This window comes from Mirounga angustirostris, unplaced genomic scaffold (assembly GCF_029215605.1).
Source record: "Mirounga angustirostris isolate CCGP_5_RB_7025 unplaced genomic scaffold, mMirAng1.0.hap1 SCAF_2, whole genome shotgun sequence".
NCBI lineage: Eukaryota > Metazoa > Chordata > Mammalia > Carnivora > Phocidae > Mirounga > Mirounga angustirostris.
Window position 1 is genome coordinate 163,728,196 of NW_026991710.1, and position 17,084 is coordinate 163,745,279.

Consider the following 17,084-nt stretch of genomic DNA (forward strand, 5'->3'; position numbering starts at 1 on the left):
TGAGGGCAGGAGCTCCTTGTTACTCCTGGGCAGAGGTGGGCCTGGAAGCTCCCACCTGTGTCTCCACCAATATCGACTTACTGTTCTCCATGTGGTCTCCACTTAACCCATGTGGGAGAGACCTTGTTATTGCTTAGCATCACTGCAAGTCCCGGTTCCTCACCTGGTCTTGTCTGACATCACTCCAGTGGGGCACTTCATTATAGCCTGATGTGCCTAGATGTTTAAGCTTCCTACCTGGTTTTCCTAGCAGGGGTGAGACACTTTTTTTCTGTGGTGTTTCTGGAATAGAGTGGTTATTGTTTAAAATTTTTCTGTGTTGCTAAGCTGCCCCCGTCCTGGCTCTGACTAGTGTAATGGGTTGAACAGTGGCCCTCCAAGAAGTATGTTCATGTCCTAATTCCCAGAGCCTGTATTATCTTATATGGCAAAATATGTGATTAAAGATTTTGAGGAGTTATCCTAAAGTATAAGGATTGGCCCTAAATCCAACAATAAGTGTCCTTACAGAGACAGGAGAGATCTGACAAATAGGAGAGGAGGCAATATGACCACATATACAGAAACTGGACAGATGTAGCCATAAGCCAAGGATCACCTGGAGCCCCCAGAAGCTGGAAGAGGAAAGGAACATATCTCCCCCAGGAACTCTGGAGGAAATGCAATCATGCCAGCAACTTGATTTCTGATTTCTGGCCTCTAGAACTATGAGAGAATACATTTGTGTTGTTTTAAGCCACCTGGTTTGTGGTAATTTGTTCCAGTTTGGCACTGAGAAGTGAAATGCTGCTATAAAGAATCCCTAAAAATGTGGAAGTGGCTTTGGAATTAGATAATGGATAGAGGCTAGAGGAGTTCTGAGAGTGTGATAGAATCAGCCTAGGTTGCCTTAAGCAGACTACTGGTATAAAAATGGACATTAGGGGAGCCTGGGTGGCTCAGTCAGTTAAGTGTCCAACTCTGGATTTCAGCTCAGGTCATGATCTCAGGGTTATGAGATCGAGCCCCGTGTTGGGCTCCATGCTCAGCACAGAGTCTGCTTAAGGTTCTCTCCCCCTCCCCCCAACCCCTGCTCATGTGCATGTGCTCTCTTAAAAAAAAAAAAAAAAAAAAAAAAAGGACAGTAAAGACATTGATGAGGGCTCAGAAAGTGAGGAGCATGGTAGATAAAGCTTCTATCATCTCAGAGAATACATATATCATCATCAACAGAATGCTGGTAGAAATATGAATGTTACTTGGCTGAGCTGTATTCTGCCATTATGTGGAAAGCAAAACTTGTAGGCAATGAACCTGGATGTTTAGCTGCTCAGATTTCCAAGCAAAGTGTTGAAGGTGCAGCCTGATTTCTCCTTGCTGCTCACAGTAAAATGCAAAAGGAAGGACATGAAGGACTGTAAAACAAAAACAAAAACAAAAAACCAGCACTTGATGATTTTCAAGGTTTTCAGCCCATTCAGATTGCAAAAGATGCTAAAATTAAGAAATTCACTATTGGAAAGGCATCCTCTGCAGAGTAGGACAAGGGTGCAGCTGGACTAAGTGTGTGACTCATAGACTCACTCAAGCATCTCAGCAGAAGCCAGGAATTGAGATGGGGTTGCCTAAGAAAGATCTGGGCTTTTTGTCTAATGGTATGTAGACTCTCCGAACATACACAGGAGACCTGCAACATTTTTGAGAATATCACAAAAACCAGCTTGGACTGAAAGGGGCAGAGAGAGGATGAAAAGAGATGTCTGTTGGACTTCCAATTCTTCAGGCTGAGAATGGTTGGTAAGAGTCACTCACTTACATATGCGCGCCTTCAAGGGAAAGTGGAATGATTCTGAGGGCATACATTTGGATACAAAGACAGAGGCTGGAGGAGGACGCACAGAAACAGAGGCCGATGAGTCACTGTGGGCACAAACTCGAGGCCTATGGAGCTGGCGTGGGCCCAGCGGGCAGAGCCTCAAGTGACACAGAATGATTCTCAAGACTTGATACCTAATGGAATTTGCCTAGCTGGATTTCAAGCTTGCTTAGGTCTGGTGACTCCTTTATTCCTTTCAATCTCCTCCTTTTGGAACAGGAATATCTATTATATGCATATCTCACCATTGTATCTTGGAAGCAGGTAACTTGTTTTCTAGTTTCACAGGTCTACAGATGGAAGACTTTCGACCCAGATGGTTCATGCCAAATCTCCCCGAATGTGATGAGGATGATGAAATTCAAGACTTCTGAGCTGACGACATTTAGACTTTGGTCGTGGAGCTGGTTCTGTAATGGGTTGAGACTTCTGGGGATGTTGGGATGGGGTGAATGTATTTTACGTGTGGGATGAGCATAAATTTTGAGGGGCTAGATAGTAGACTGGAGTGGGTTAAATGGTGGCCCCCGCTGGAAGAAATGTCCACATCTTAAATTGCAGAATCTGTGAATATTGCCTTACATGGCAAAACGTGATTAAATGAAGGGTCCTGAGACGAAGAGCTTATCCTGGATTATCCAGATCAGCCCTAAATTCAGTCCCAACGGTTCTAATAATAGGCACACAGGGGAGATTTGACAGGCAGAAGACGAAATGGCAATATGACCATGGAAGCAGAGATGCAGCCACAAGGGATCACCTGGACTCCCCAGAAGCTAGAAGGAGCAAGGAAAAGAATCTCCCCTACAGTCTTCGGAGAAAGCGCTGTCCTGTCAGCACCCCGATTCCAGACTTCTGGCCTCCAGAATTGTGAGAGACCAATTTCTGCTGTGTTAGGCCATGCAGTGGGTGGTGATTCGTTACAGCAGCCCTGGGAGTCTAATACCACTAGAGGGAGCAGGCTCTTTAGTTGTGCCTGTTGGCTTCTCCAGCGCCCAGCTGGGGACAGATGAAGCAAAAGGAAAACCCAAGGAACTCACCACCATGTCACTGCTCAGGTCCAAGGTCTCCAGCTGCTCTTTGGCCTTCTACCTTTCAGCAACTTCTTATATTTGCTTATAAAAAATGCTGAAGGACTTTAGTTATATTTAAAGGGAGGATTGGGGAAAGTACATCTGCTTCTGTTCTCGGAAGCAGAAGTCCTACCTCGAGTTTTCACTTTTTAAAAAATCAATTAGCATATCCCAGTTACATTAGTCTTTTTAAATCATTGCTTTGGTGATGTCATTTTCTTTTCAAAATTCTTCAGTGACTCCCGAGTGCCTATAAAATAAGCCCATAACCCTTAGCCCAACATTTATTCCCTCCCCAATCTGGCCCCATCCCAGCCTGTCTTTGTGGTATGATTTCCCACTATGCTCCTCATCAGTATTTCCAAAATCATGCTGTATCCAACTCCAGCTCTTTGGGATGTTAATAAATGTTACACTCACATGGTGGGGGGAAAGGCTCTATTGTCCGTGTTCGGTAAACAGATTTACACAGTTAAGGCAGTTTATCATCACAGGACTCTCAGAAACTTTAATAGGCCAGTGTACAATGTGAATCTCCAAGAGACAATTAAAGCATGAAGCATTTCCTAAACTTACTTGACCATGAAACCTGTTGTACTGTTTCCATGGAAGCCAGTTTGTGAAACTCTTCTATTCCAACTTCCTTCTCTGACCAAACTCGCCTATTTGTGCTCATCTGAACTCGTCTTACTTTCCTGCTTTAATATACAGAAGTTTGGTGAAATGTCAAAGAAGCAGTGCTAGAGCTACATGGCACCATTTGATCCATGTGCTATTCAATTTCATGACATCTTCCATTAAGTTGGTTTTCGAGTTCCTAAGTCCTAACCATAAATATTGTAAAAATAGATTGTGGAACCCAGTACAAATGTTTGAGTTACGTTACAAAATATAGAAACTATTTTTTAAATAAATCAATTTAATAATACTGCTAGATGATATGAGAAGCAGGGGCCCCCCCGTCCCGCCACCGGCCCCACACAGCTGTGTCTGAGCAAGTTCAGGTGTGGGCACGGCGGCCGGCAGACGTGGGGCTGACAGGTATGCTTTTCTTCTTTCCTTCTTCCCCACGATGACTCGCTCCCAGGTGGTCTCTGGGACCCGAAGGAAGGAAGCGGCTCGTCTGCACTAGCTCTCGCGAGTCACTCTGTGGCTGAAAGGGCTGTGGCGGGGAGAGCTAGTGTTCACCTACAACCTTGCCGAGGGGGCACAACCACCAAAGTCGTCGGTAAAAGGGAAATTTTAGCAGCAGTGAAATGAAAAGAGGAAGAGAAAGGATGGGGCCAGGCAAGTCTATGATTTAAAAGTCTGTTTGGTTCCAAATCCAGATGAAACACTAGCTGTGAGGACAGGTGGATCAGGGCCTCTGGAGATCAGGAAGGTCGGGAGAGGACAGGCTGACATCGAGTGTCCTTCACACTGGGTCCTGAAAGAGTCCCGTCAGACATTTGTCCAGTGGTCTGTGGGGCAAGTACCTTGAGCACTTTTTGAGAGCAGAGGAAGCAGCTCGTGCCTGGCATCAGTGTTCGCTGAGCCTCTGTGATGGAGGACTTCCAGTGTGCAGACAAGTTGCTGGTAGTGCCCACAGAGGGCCACACGCCTGGCCCGTGGCCAATGTCTCAACTCGTGGGGAAGTGACAAGATCTTTGGGTGCCGAAGACTTCCGGGACGTCATTAGAGCAGGGGCCACCGTGGGAGGACCTCAGGCCAGGCAGCCCCCTCAGGTCAAGGCCACCCACACAGTCAAGAGGCCTGTTCCAGGCTATTCTGCTCCTCTTCTTCCGTCTGTAACCAGCTCCAGTCTAGAGACTGAAAGTCAACAGGCACGTTAAAAATACATTGGCCACCAATACACCTCAGGTTGTTTGTCTTCCTCAGGAGGCGACCAGTACAGTTCAGAAGGAAATTTAAATCCTCTCATTCATAGCAGTCTTGTTATTTTAGGCCACTCTTGGGCTAAAGCTACATTTTCAAAACCGTACACGAACTTTCCTTTGGCCTAGCATGAAGTCCCTCAGATGCTGTGACTATGGAAACTAGATGGGAAGTTTTAGTATGACCTGGGGCTCACAGCACTTGTTTATGCTCGCTGTGGGTAGGTGGTACCAAGAGCTAACCTCAGCTACCCATTTCCAACCCTACCAGATGAAATGGCCTGATAAGACTTCCTTTTCCTCTGGCAGAAGTGCAACTCAGCAGTGAAATGCTCCACATACACCCTTGTCAGGAGGAGGACGAACAGCGACGAAGAACAGAGAAAGCCCCAAACCAGAGCGGACACTCGAATAAATAAGAAGTGATTACAATTAGTAGTGGTATCCCGTCTGATTCCTCTGACAACTGAGAAGTTAGGGGGAGATTGGCAGGTCACTGTCTTGGCAGGAAAGGGCCTTTTAAAATCTGAGGAATGACTTAGGGTCCTCTCAGCAAGGTAAGCTTTGCCTTAAAATGTACCTGTGTCTTGACTCACTTTTCGTCAGCTTAGCTTCCCTTCAACGAGTACTACCTACTGCTATGAATAATAATAATATGTACTAGAAAAGCATAAGCATATACTGAGACAGAGGACATGCTGGATTGCCTTTCTGTTTTCTTTTTCTGGTTTGCCGTGGAAAGGATGGACATGGTATAGCTGGGATTCACACAGCCCATTACCCTCAAACTCTGGTCCTGTTCTTTGATGGTGTCTTGCATTGCATTTTCTAGCTGGGTGCAGAGAGTATGTGCTTCAGCCACCAGTTCTTCACTAAAGGAAAGGATCACAGTGTTAGAAAATGCTCCGTGTGATTTTTCAGAGATAATATGCTACAGAGCCTTTGACAAGATTTTAAAAATTAAATTACAATTACTTTGATGCTGAGTGTCTTAAAGCACCATGTCCTGACTAGTAATCTCATTCATCTCGTTAAGCACTTTTCAGAAGCCCATACCCAGCCATAAATAAGCATTACCATTTCACACTGTGAAAAAGATCTTTTTCTTTTTTTTTCACTTAAGTTCTTACTTTATTCAGATCTCATTAGTTTTTACCTAATGTCTTTTTTTTATGTTATATTAATCACCATACGTTACATCATTAGTTTTTGATGTAGTGTTCCATGATTCATTGTTTGCATATAACACCCAGTGCTCCATGCAGAACATGCCCTCTTTAATACCCATCACCAGGCTAACCCATCCCCCCACCCCCTCCCCTCTAGAACCTCCAGTTTGTTTCTCAGAGTCCATAGTCTCTCATGGTTCGTCTCCCCCTCCGACCTCTCTTTTTAATAGAAAAGTTAGAAGTAAATGAGCGCTTTCTGACTTAACTAGATAGCTGAATTTAATTCTCTCCAAATTGCCAAAATCTGAAGATATCTCACAAATCACCTGTTTCCCAATTTTTGAAATAGAAAAAAAAATTATATAGACCAAGTAATTTCACCATGTCCACAGATCTTGAGATCTGTGAAAAAGCAAGTTCTAGGAGCTGATTTGATTTAATCCACTCTCTCTTTTCTAGGATAAGAAATGCACATGTCCTTTCAAGAACCGCTGTGGGGAGAGAGGGGAGAGTACAACAAGCCGCTGTCCTAGTCCAACCTCAGCCTCATGACATGGACAGACAACCTCTCCCGGGACAACTTTTCTAAAGCTTCCAGGATATCACTGGAGGGACTATGCCCAATCCAGGAAGACAGTGCCCTGGAACTCTGCTCACCTTGCAAAACATGATGCTCTAATGGAAGGAACACAGACCACATGTTTGCTCAGCCCCTTCCGCGTGGCTACTAACTAGTGTGAAGGCTCAGTGCCAGCTCCAGAGGGCAACGGAAGAGGCACAGGACCCGGTTACCGTCCTCAAGCTCACCGCAGGTTGGGCAGAGTTAAGAATCTAAGGCCACGTATGATTAAGTTCCACAACAGCAGAGGCTATGAACTCCCCAAGCACAGGAACAGGATTTTTAAAACAGCTTTACTGAGATATAATTTACAGACCCTAAAGTTCACCCATTTAAACTGTATAATTAGATAGTTTTAGTATACTTACAGAATTACACAATTTTTACAATCTAGTTTTAAAACATTTTCATCATCTAAAAAGAAACCTTGTTTGTACCCATTATTAGCCCTTTCCCATCCCCCCTCCACCTGCCCTAGGCAATCAATTTTTTTTTTTAAAGCTTTTATTTGTTTGACAGAGAGAGAGACAGTGAGAGGGGGAACATAAGCAGGGGGAGTGGGAGAGGGAGAAGCAGGCTTCCTGCTGAGCAGGGAGCCCGATCCCAGGACCCTGGGATCATGACCTGAGCCGAAGGCAGACGCTTAACGACTGAGCCACCCAGGCGCCCCTCATTAATCTATTTTCTATGTCTGAAGACTGGGTCACGGGAATGATTTCAACCATCACCAGTGCCTAAGGCCCAACACACAGAAGGTGCTGAAGAAACTTCGTGGGGCTGAACTAGAAACAACTCCCCCCTCCCGCCCCCAGTGGTCTAAGAAGAGAGAGCTGTGTGTGTGTGAGTGGTCAGGGCACTGGAGGAGGGGGAAACAGAGGTGTCCTGCAGGTGGGAGGACCACCCAGGGCAGGACACTGGCCAGAGGTTCTGGAACTTCAGTGTGCATCAGCAAGCAGCCCAGGCTTCTGAAAAGCTACCTGCTGGGCCCAGCCCTGAGCAGCTGATTCAGCATCTGCATCTCTAACAACTGCCCAGATGCTGCTGCTGTTGCTGGTCTGGATCAGACTCTGCGAACCACTGGGCGAGGCCAGGAGTTTGTACGGGAGGGAATAGGGGATCAGCCTGGAGAGATCAGCCTCAGAGAGTGGCTCCGAGGTGGCCTCAAATGTCCGAAAAGGCTCAGCGTGGATCCTCTAGGGGAGTGGGAAGCCACTGCTAGTTACTGGCCAAGAAAATAACTTGATCCACTCGTAGTCTGTGAAGACTCGTTTGACCAGAAAGGGCTTGGAGGCGGTACTAGACAGGAAGCAGGGAGGTGAAATGCCTTACAGAAAAGGCGGAGACGCTCTGCTCCCCACCTCGGTGGCAGTGGCCCAGGCGACAGGAGGGGAAAGCTAGGGAGGAGTGGGGGGTGAGGACAGGCAGGAGGAGGAAAACCGCAGCTTGGTAACTCAGAGTGTGGGGGGTGAGAGGGATGAGGCAAGATGACCGAGGCGTGGCCAACAGGGCATGCCCTGTGGGGAATCTGGTTTTCAACAACAGGTGATGGCTGACGGGACTAGCACTTCCGATGTCCTCATCAAGCAATTCGTAATCCAACCCTCAGACCACAAAAGTACTTAGCTAGCGAGTTACAAGGGACTTGGAGAGTAAAATACCACATCTGCAGAGCATATGAACCAACACAAAGAAAAACATGCACGAAATCACTAGACAGATGAAATGATCTCTCAATGATAAACATGCATTTCCATTCCCATGACCTCCCAATGCGCCCATGGCTGTCACGCCTGGCACTGAACAGTGACCCACCTTTTCTTGACGGCTTCGGGTAAGCTGTTGGGGGCAGCAGAAGGCTGAGACAACAGCTGACCCGAGTGACTGAGGCGAGAAGCATTCATGCTGTCTGGGCTTCCGCTGACAGGACCACGAACTTTGCTCTAAAGGACAAAACCAAAAGAAAGTCAATAGAATTTGGGAGAAAGGGACAATCCCAATTTTGTATTCACACCATGGGATTTTCTCATGAAACAACTGGTCACAAGACCAGGACATTGGCTATTCCTACAAATTTTTAGTCAACATCCCGACTCATGACCACAGTTTGCATTTTGGCTTGGAAAATCTTTGTGTCTATAGGTGTACTTTTTTTTTTTAAGATTTTATTTATTTGACAGACGGAGAGAGAGAGAGAAACGGCACAAGCAGGGGGAGAGCAGCAGGCAAAGGGAGAGGGAGAAGCAGGCTCCCCGCTGAGCAGGGAGCCAGAAGTGGGGCTCGATCCCAGGACCCCAAGCCGAAGGCAGATGGTATAGGTGTACCTTTTGATAAAAGATTCTAAATTAGGGAGATCTGAGTACCTGTATTCATAGGCTTTATTCACTAGTTTGCTTAACAAACTCTAACAAGGAAATTAAGACAGAGATGGTTTCACTTTTCCAAGCAGAAGACTTGAGACACACAAAAAGCTTGTAAGTGGCCTTCTGTGAACCACATCATCTGTGGGACGGCCGAGAAGAAAACCAAGATGTTCTGACCGCCCCCAGCGGCCCGCTGGCTGCCGCAGCCACTCCACCTCAGTCAAGAGGTTAAACCAGTGGCTCGGGCTCCAGGTGCCTGCCGCCTGCAGACATGACCCACTGTCAACCTTCTCGGCACCTCATGCCCCTCCCCTTTCCACGGCCCCAGCCAAGCGCTCTTCTGTTGGCCTCGCTATCTTCTCGCGGACCCGGCTCCTGTGCTTGCCACAGCCCATGTGACTTCAATCCCACTCAGCCTCGCAAGCTGGGGGACCCACCCTGGTTCCACATCCCTCCTTCCAGCTGAACATCAAGGTCCAGCTTTAACCAGTCAGGCTCCCCCCCCACTTTTGCCCTACTGCTCGTCACCCATGGAGAGACCCAGCCATCCTCCTTCTCCCCTCTGCCTGGGCCTGCGAGTGTGGCAGGAGGGCAGCCCTCCCACTGTCCTGTCCTGTGCAGCCAGGTCTCTGCGACTCCAGCCCCTCTCGGGGGCAAGGTCTGTCCAAGCCTCAAATCCCTTCTCCAGCTGCCATGAGGGATTTCTCCAAAACCCAGATGTGATCAAACCATTCCCATGCTTAACTTCCTGCAACATGGAAGATAAAAACAAATTCTGTGGTGTTTTCTGTGCCTTCAAAACAAAGTGTGGCCTGTGTAAGCATGGCCCTCACCTGCCTCCCCAGTTCATCCCACAGGACACCCTTTCCCCCACACCCCAACACTCTGCGTGTAGCACCCAGAACACACCCACTCTTTCCGGCCAAAGTCCTGGGCCTCTGACAGAGCAAAGTCTTCACTCCTGAAGGTCATCTCCACCTATCCACCTAACTCCTACTCATTCTTCAGCTGAAGCAACACCTCCTTGTGAACGTTCCCTGTGCTTCCCTCCCCTCCAAGACTGAAGCAGGCGTAGCTCTTTGCATTCATGCTACAGCTCAGCTTCTAGCACTAAAGCTGCTGATTAACACTTCCTACCCCCAAATTCAAATTCACTTCCCTGCCCCTCACCAGATTATGAGCTCCTGGGTTGGGCACCATGCTTCTTTCCTCCTTTAGCTCCAGTTTTCATCACATTCCTAGGCTCCTGGGCACATGGTCAGTGCTCAATAAATGTCACATGAATGCAGATGGTGGATCAGGCCATCCCTGGGAATACCTCAACTTCCCTCTCCTTCCTCAATCTTCTCTCCTTGTCATCTCTTTTTTCTTTTCTTCCTTTCTTACAGGAGGAAATGTCACCCACCCCTTCCCAAGGCCACGCATGCTCATCATCATGCTGATACCCCATTGTTCTCAGGACTTAGAGACTCAACTGTCTCTTGCCTCTTTGATTCTGTGAATCTCCCAGTACACTGTCTCCTTCTGCTTGGCCTACAAATCTGCTCCAGTCCATGATCTTAAAAACAACACCCTTGCATCCTGCTTCCACCTTAGGCAACTATCTTCCCATTCTCCTCTTTGCTCTTTAACACTATCAGTGACTTAATCGCTCTTCATCCCAGGCAAGCTCTCTGCAGCCTGCACAGTGTGGTCTCTTTCCCTTCAGCTCTGGCTTTCATGGCCTTTACCTGGCTCTTCTCCCTCTCTGTCTTAGGCTCTTTTTTGTGTCCTGTTTTCTCTCTGAGCAACATGCAGCAAAATCTCAGCTACAGTAAGATGGCGGTAGGGGGGTGGGGGGGAGCAGGAAGCCTGTGTGGCTCAGCTGGTTAAGCATCTGCCTTCGGCTCAGGTCATGATCTCCAGGTCCTGGGATTGAGTCCTGTGTCGGGCTCCCAGCTCAGCGGGGCGTCTGCTTCTCCCTCTGCCTGCCGCCCCCCGCCCCCCAGCTTGTGCACACACTCTCTCTCTCCCTCTCAAGTGAATAAATAAAATCTACAGTAAGACAGTGGGCAAGAAAGTGTGGGTGACAATACTAAGCAGATCCGGATGAGGATCAACCAGGTCATGCAGACATGCCCTGTAGTGGACTGCATGAAGGTCCCCCCAAAAGACCCACCATGTCCTAACTCCAGGAAACTGGGAATGTGACCTTAGTGGAAAAAGGGTCTTCACAGATGCAGTTAAGGATCCTGAGAGGAGATGAGGATCTCCCCAAGAGGGGACCCAAATCCAATGGCAAGGGTACTTATACGAGACACCCAGGAGACAGACACAGAGAAGAAGGCCTTGTGAAGACACAGGCAGACACTGGAGTGATGCGGCCACAAGCCAAGGAATGCCTGGGGCCACCAGAAGCTGGAAGAAGCAAGGAGGGATTCTCCCCTAGAGCTTGCAGAGGGAGCCCCGCCCCGCCAACACCTTGGTTTCAGACGTCCGGCCTCCAGAACCGTGACGGAGTAACTCTGTGGTGGTACCTCAGTACAGGAGCCACGGGAAACGCATGCAGGCAGAAGTAAGAACACCCGGCGCAGGCCTGACTCCGCCCCTCCCGCCCACGCCCGGTCCCGGAGGAGGGCAATGGGAACGCAGTGGCGGCAGCTGAGTGCTTGGTCCGTGGCTCCGTGGTCTCCCTTGGAGGGTGGTGACAGCAGCACAGAGGTGGAAAGGCCCCGAGGAGCTGGCGGGCTGAGGGCTGAGGGCCTGGCCGCGGGGCTCACTCACACAAGCGATCTTCAGGAGATTCCAGAGCTCCTTCTGCCGCTTCTCCTGAAGCCGCACAACAGTCTTCTCATCTTCGTTCATTAAACTCACCACCTCTTCCACTTTGGGCAACAATTCCAGGGCCTTCTGCTTGCAAACCACAGTTTTACTGTAAAGAGTAAACGGGACAAGCTCCAGTGGCACTGGGGTTGGAAAAAGCAGGAGAACATAATCCCTGGGAATTATGAATCCAACAGCAGCTGCAGATAAATTTTCTCCAGGCTAAGCAAGTCAGAGGGGACTGAGAAAATGACCTCACGTGTGGCCTCGCTGCTTCTCCGAACTCCACCCTCGGGAAGGGAAGTCAGGGCGTATACCTGAGCTGCGTGTAAATCACTCGCACTTTCTTCTCAAAGCCTTGGATGGCCTGGAGGAGCAGCCGGACCATCTCCTGACTGTCGCCATCCGTTCGCTGGTCTGGAGAGAGGGACGGAGACGCACAGCTCCTCAAGGCAGCTGACAGAGAGCGCCTACACCACACAATGACAAAACAAGGCCCCCGCCACACACAGAAAGCCCGACATACCTCTGGGTTTTTCCCGAAGTCTCCTGTAAAGCTCCCTCGCCTGCTCTTCTCTGAAACATATGAAGGAGAAGCTCTGTCAAGATGTGAGGTCAAATAAGCACATCTGAAACACTGGTTAGCTAATTTCTGCCAGTACAATTACTGACTTTTAGAAGCAAGACTGGCATTGTCTTGATTGGGGAAAAGTATTACCCCTGGAGACATCATAGGTGATGCCTACAACAAGGAAATGATGGCCCTCGTCATCAAACCTGAACCATCTCTAAGGTTTAATGAAAGTCTCAAGGAAGCGCGTTTCTCCTGTCCCTCGGAATCTCCTCTCCACGCAGCTTCTGCAATAACAACCCCAGTACCATCACTGGGCCTGAGCCCTTGAAAACTCAAGCCCAGGGGCAACGCAATCTCCTATCCCTTTCTGGCCTCCACACAGTGAAACTGGCTGACATTTTCAGAGGTGACTTTCATTTGAAAACGAAAGAGAATAAAGGGTTAAATAATTTAAGAAAATATAGAATCCGGATCATCAGATTTCTGGTATTTGAGCTGCTGGTCCTGAGAACCCTAGTAAAGGCATTAGAGGACCCAGCTGAGCTCAAGCCAGAGCTCCTGAGTCTGATGCAGCTCGCCTGCTTTCCTCCCACCTGCCCCTGGGAGCTCCACGTGATTCCCTTCAGGTAGGATGGTGTTGCCGGGACACCTTATCACCTCCTAGAGCCAAGGCCAAATTCCTGATAAAGACTCAAATGAACAGTTTCTGGGTTCAAACTCTCAAGACCTGGCAGGCTCCTTCTCTGTTGTACTTTCTGCTCTTCGAACCACGCCTGGATCAGGCCGGGCTGCACAAACAGTGACGTCTGATACTGTGGCGAAGGCTGCTTCCATCACAGCCTGTAAGTTTATGAACTCATGCTCTATCTGAATCATCTGAATTGACCTTCACAACTCTGTGAGGTCAGACAGTTCTGCTCGCCGCTGATCGTCCCTTGCTCATCTCTGGAACTCCCCTGGAACATGCCAAGATGCTTCACCAGGGGGTCATGCTCTACAGAATGGTCTCAGAGAGCTGCCATAATAAACGCACTCGAACCCTTGGATGATCACAACACCTGTGCAGAAGCTTGTCTGGGGCGTCTGCGGGTTGGCCTGCTGCCCGGCTGCTACTCACAGGTCGTCCAGCGTGCCCCCCTGCTTCCGCCCCATTGGGCTCCTCTGCAGGTCCACTATGTCAGTCTGCAGCGCCATCATCCGCTCCACCAGGTGCTTCACTTCATTCTCCTAATGAAAAAGCTGTGCTAATGTCAACTGACGTAATAAGAGCCTTCTGAGGCGCAAGATTTGGGGGGAACACCCTCCAAATGCACTGAAGACTCTCGAAAGACTGGCTAGAAGGGATACAGACTTTGGAGTCAGATGGCCTGGGTCTGGAGCCCAGGTCTATCACTTTCTAGCTGTGTGACCCATGGGCAAATCACCTAACCCCTGAGCTGTAGTTTCCTGACTTTTAAGCAAGACTGGCATTGTCTTGATTGGGGAATGTTTCATGAAACCATGAAACAGGCTTCTAAAGGGGCCACTTTAGGGGTTAGATAAGATACAGCATGTAAAGTACCCGGCAGGGTGCCTGGCATAGAGAAGATGCCCAACATGCATCCCTTTCTCTTCCCTTACTTTGTCCATCCCACGTGGGAGGCCCAGACTCCTCTGTTTCACAGCTTTTGTGTGTGAGGGCAAGGTGGGACTGTTTCTGTGGCTAGGGGAGGCATTATCTACGTAATACCCACCTTTAAGTCAGTATTGATTCATAGAAACTGATGTTAAGACACAGAGGTGAAGGTCCCTACCCAAGTTCACAGCAGAAAATGGCGAAAAGTCCAGAAAAGGCCTTGGAGGCTTCAGTCTTCAATTTGTGTGGGGTTTACTAAAGCCATACTTCCCTTACCTCACAATTCACGCTTTTCAGTGGTATTTGATTTATGCTATCCTACTACTTTATGCTCAGACTTTTTCTTTTCTGTGGATTTAGAGTCTCAGCAAAACCAGGCAAAACCCCTGGCAGGATGGAGTGTCGATCATTCATCCGAGGCCCTTTCTAAGAGGAAGAGGTCTGGGCTGCCTGCAAGGATGCTTCACATTTTGCTCCTTACTCAAGTCTGCACCAGGTCTGGGGGTGCTCCTCCATCTGCCATTGTGAGGCCCCCTTTACTGGCTACCGCCCTGGCCTCTTCCTAGCAAGGCCTAGTTAAGGTCAGACAGCATGACAAGGACAACCTGATTTCAGACATACAAATCGATCCAGTGTTTGAGGAGAGAGTGAGAAACGGTAGTAAGAAGCCTCACCCCCCTTCCCTCCGCCCCCCCCGCCCCCCCCCCCCGCCCCGGTAAGAACAGGGGTCTAAAATGAGTCTCCTGGGACACCTGGGTGGCTCAGCTGGTTAAGTGTCTGACTTCAGCTCAGGTCATGATCCCAGGGCCCTGGGATCGAGTCCCACATCGGGCTTCCTGCTCAGCAGGGAGCCTGCTTCTCCCCCTGCTTGTGCTCTCTCTCTCTCTCTCAGACAAATAAATAAATAAAATCTTTAAAAAAATAAAATAAAATGAGTCTCCTACCCGCCCACAGAGCTCCACAGCCTGTTCCATTTCCCTCCAGGCCAGCAGCAGCTTATCTGATGCTGGAAAAAAAAAATGTAGGGGAAAAAAAGAAAAACAAAATGAAAACACCACAAAACCAAAATAGAAACAAACAACTCAATTATAAGAGGCAAAAGAAACCTCAGGAAGAGGGGGGAAAAAAAAAGACAAGAATGGTCTCTCCACACGGATCGCAGAGAGTACACTCACTGATCCCAAACTCAGTTTGCTCACTGTACTTCTCCAGGTCAATCTGGATGCTGGTTTTAAAGAAGTCCAATTTGGCTTTGAGCTGCTGAGACATGGAAGCCATAGAGTTCTTCATCTTGGAGAGGCAGCTATTATTCCGAAGCAGATTCATCCTGCAGGGACCACAAGAAACAGAACCTTCGGGCATCCCTGGGATCCAAATACCATTTCCTATATAATACCAAAACCACCTCAAAGGCCAAGGCAGGTCCCTATTATAATTATTATTGTTGTAACAAAAGCAGCCACCTCTAATCATAAAGACAATTTCCTAGCCCTCGGTGAGCATGAGGTTCTGCACCAAAACTGGAATTAGGCACAGAACCACACCCAAGGGCCAATAACCCGGAGAGGGAGTCAGGCAGTCCCCGGCATGACAGTCAGGGGAGTTTTGCTGACCCAAATTGCCATAAGCTTTTCCACAGTCCAAATTCTGCCCCTAGTTCAGCCAGCCCGGCCCTCAGTTTATACTCCTGCTCCATGTGCTGACCTCACTCACCTCATAAAGTCAATCCTGCCCAGCCAACCACTTCCTGCCTGTCCAAACCAGTGTCTCCCTCTTGTCTCTCCTACCAGTGGCTTTCTGGGCCCCTCCCTGTGGCAAAAGCCACCAAGCAATTTAAAATAAGTGAAGTCCCAGACCGCCTGGTACAGTACATGGCAGCTCGCTGTCCCTGCTGCAGCCGGTTACAGTCCTCCCTCAGGGTTTGGATGCTGTGCCAGACCTGGCCCCACACCTTCCTCAGCTGGAAGAAAGACAGGTTCCTCTTGGGCTCTTGAACTGCAACAGAGACATATGCCACCGTCAGAAAATAACTGCCCTCACATTAACCATGTCCTACCTTGGTTAATGTGTACTCTCACATTTTTTAGTTATAGAACTGGTACTCAGTGAAGCGTCTGCCTTCAGCTCAGGTCATGATAACAGGGTCCTGGGATCGAGCCCTGCAATGGGCTCCCTGCTCAGTGGGGAGCCTGCTTCTCCCTCTCATTCTCCCTCTGTGCTCTCTTTCTCAAATAAATAAATAAAATCTTAAAAGAAGAAAAAAAGAACTACTATGCTATTACATAAGTTATTTGGGTGATAAGCCTGGTTACTGTCACATACATTTGTTTTTGCACTCCATTAATAGCACAAGCATGTACCAGTCAATAAATACCTATCGATTTGAAGAAACAGTCTGTGAACCATGTATAGACAATCACATGTATACAGGCTCACATGCTTTCAATAGAAACCTTTATGTTTATAACATTTAAAGTCACATGAACTTTTCCAAAAATTCAGCTTCAACCGGTAGTATTAGCATATGTTTAAACAAGCAGTAAGTCTGGAACTAAGACTTTGGACTCTTGATCTATTCTAAATGTGTGTGTGGGGGGGTAGTAATGCGGGAATGCATTAATATGTCCATCTAACACTCATACAATGGAATACTACACAAGCATTAGAAATTAGGGAGCTCATGGGGCGCATGGGTGGCTCAGTTGTTAAGTGTCTGCCTTCGGCTCAGGTCATGGTCCCAGGGTCCTGGGATCGAGCCCCGCATCAGGCTCCCTGCTCTGCAGGAAGCCTGCTTCTCCCTCTCCCACTCCCCCTGCTTGTGTTCCCTCTCTGGCTGTGTCTCTATCTGTCAAATAAATAAATAAAATCTTTAAAACAAAAAAAAAGAAATTAGGGAGCTCAGGGCACCTGGTGGCTCCACTGGCTGAGCAGCCGACTGGATTTTGACTCAGGTCATGATCTTAGGGTCCTGCGATCTAGCCCTGCTTCAGGTTCCAAGCTCAGTGGGGAGTCTGCTTGGGGATTCTCTCTCTCCCTCTCTCTCTGCCCCTCCCCCTGCTCCCACACACTCTCTCTCTCGAATGAATAAATCTTTAGAAAAAAGTTTTATTAAAAAAAAAAAAAGAAATTAGGCAGCTCTATAT

The 17,084-nt window shown here is 48.3% G+C and overlaps 1 protein-coding gene across 7 annotated transcripts in view; it reads right to left on the reverse strand.

The window, feature by feature from the left end:
- Positions 1-3,409: 3,409 nt before the first annotated feature.
- Positions 3,410-17,084, reverse strand: part of IKBKB (inhibitor of nuclear factor kappa B kinase subunit beta) — a 61,063-nt gene continuing 47,388 nt past the window's right edge. For 5 of the 7 annotated variants that reach the window (XM_064585490.1, XM_064585488.1, XM_045879916.3 and 2 more), the window contains 10 exons: positions 15,813-15,936; positions 15,117-15,268; positions 14,886-14,947; positions 13,444-13,553; positions 12,279-12,328; positions 12,070-12,169; positions 11,714-11,861; positions 8,403-8,530; positions 5,584-5,674; positions 3,410-4,737 (listed from right to left, as the gene is read on the reverse strand). In XM_064585490.1, the coding sequence (XP_064441560.1) occupies positions 4,672-4,737; positions 5,584-5,674; positions 8,403-8,530; positions 11,714-11,861; positions 12,070-12,169; positions 12,279-12,328; positions 13,444-13,553; positions 14,886-14,947; positions 15,117-15,268; positions 15,813-15,936 (1,031 nt within the window). In that variant the 3' untranslated portion in view covers positions 3,410-4,671. Of the gene's footprint in view, positions 4,738-5,583; positions 5,675-8,402; positions 8,531-11,466; positions 11,862-12,069; positions 12,170-12,278; positions 12,329-13,443; positions 13,554-14,885; positions 14,948-15,116; positions 15,269-15,812; positions 15,937-17,084 lie in introns of those variants that run through there. The other 2 variants (XM_054508625.2, XM_064585486.1) reach the window with 2 other exon arrangements.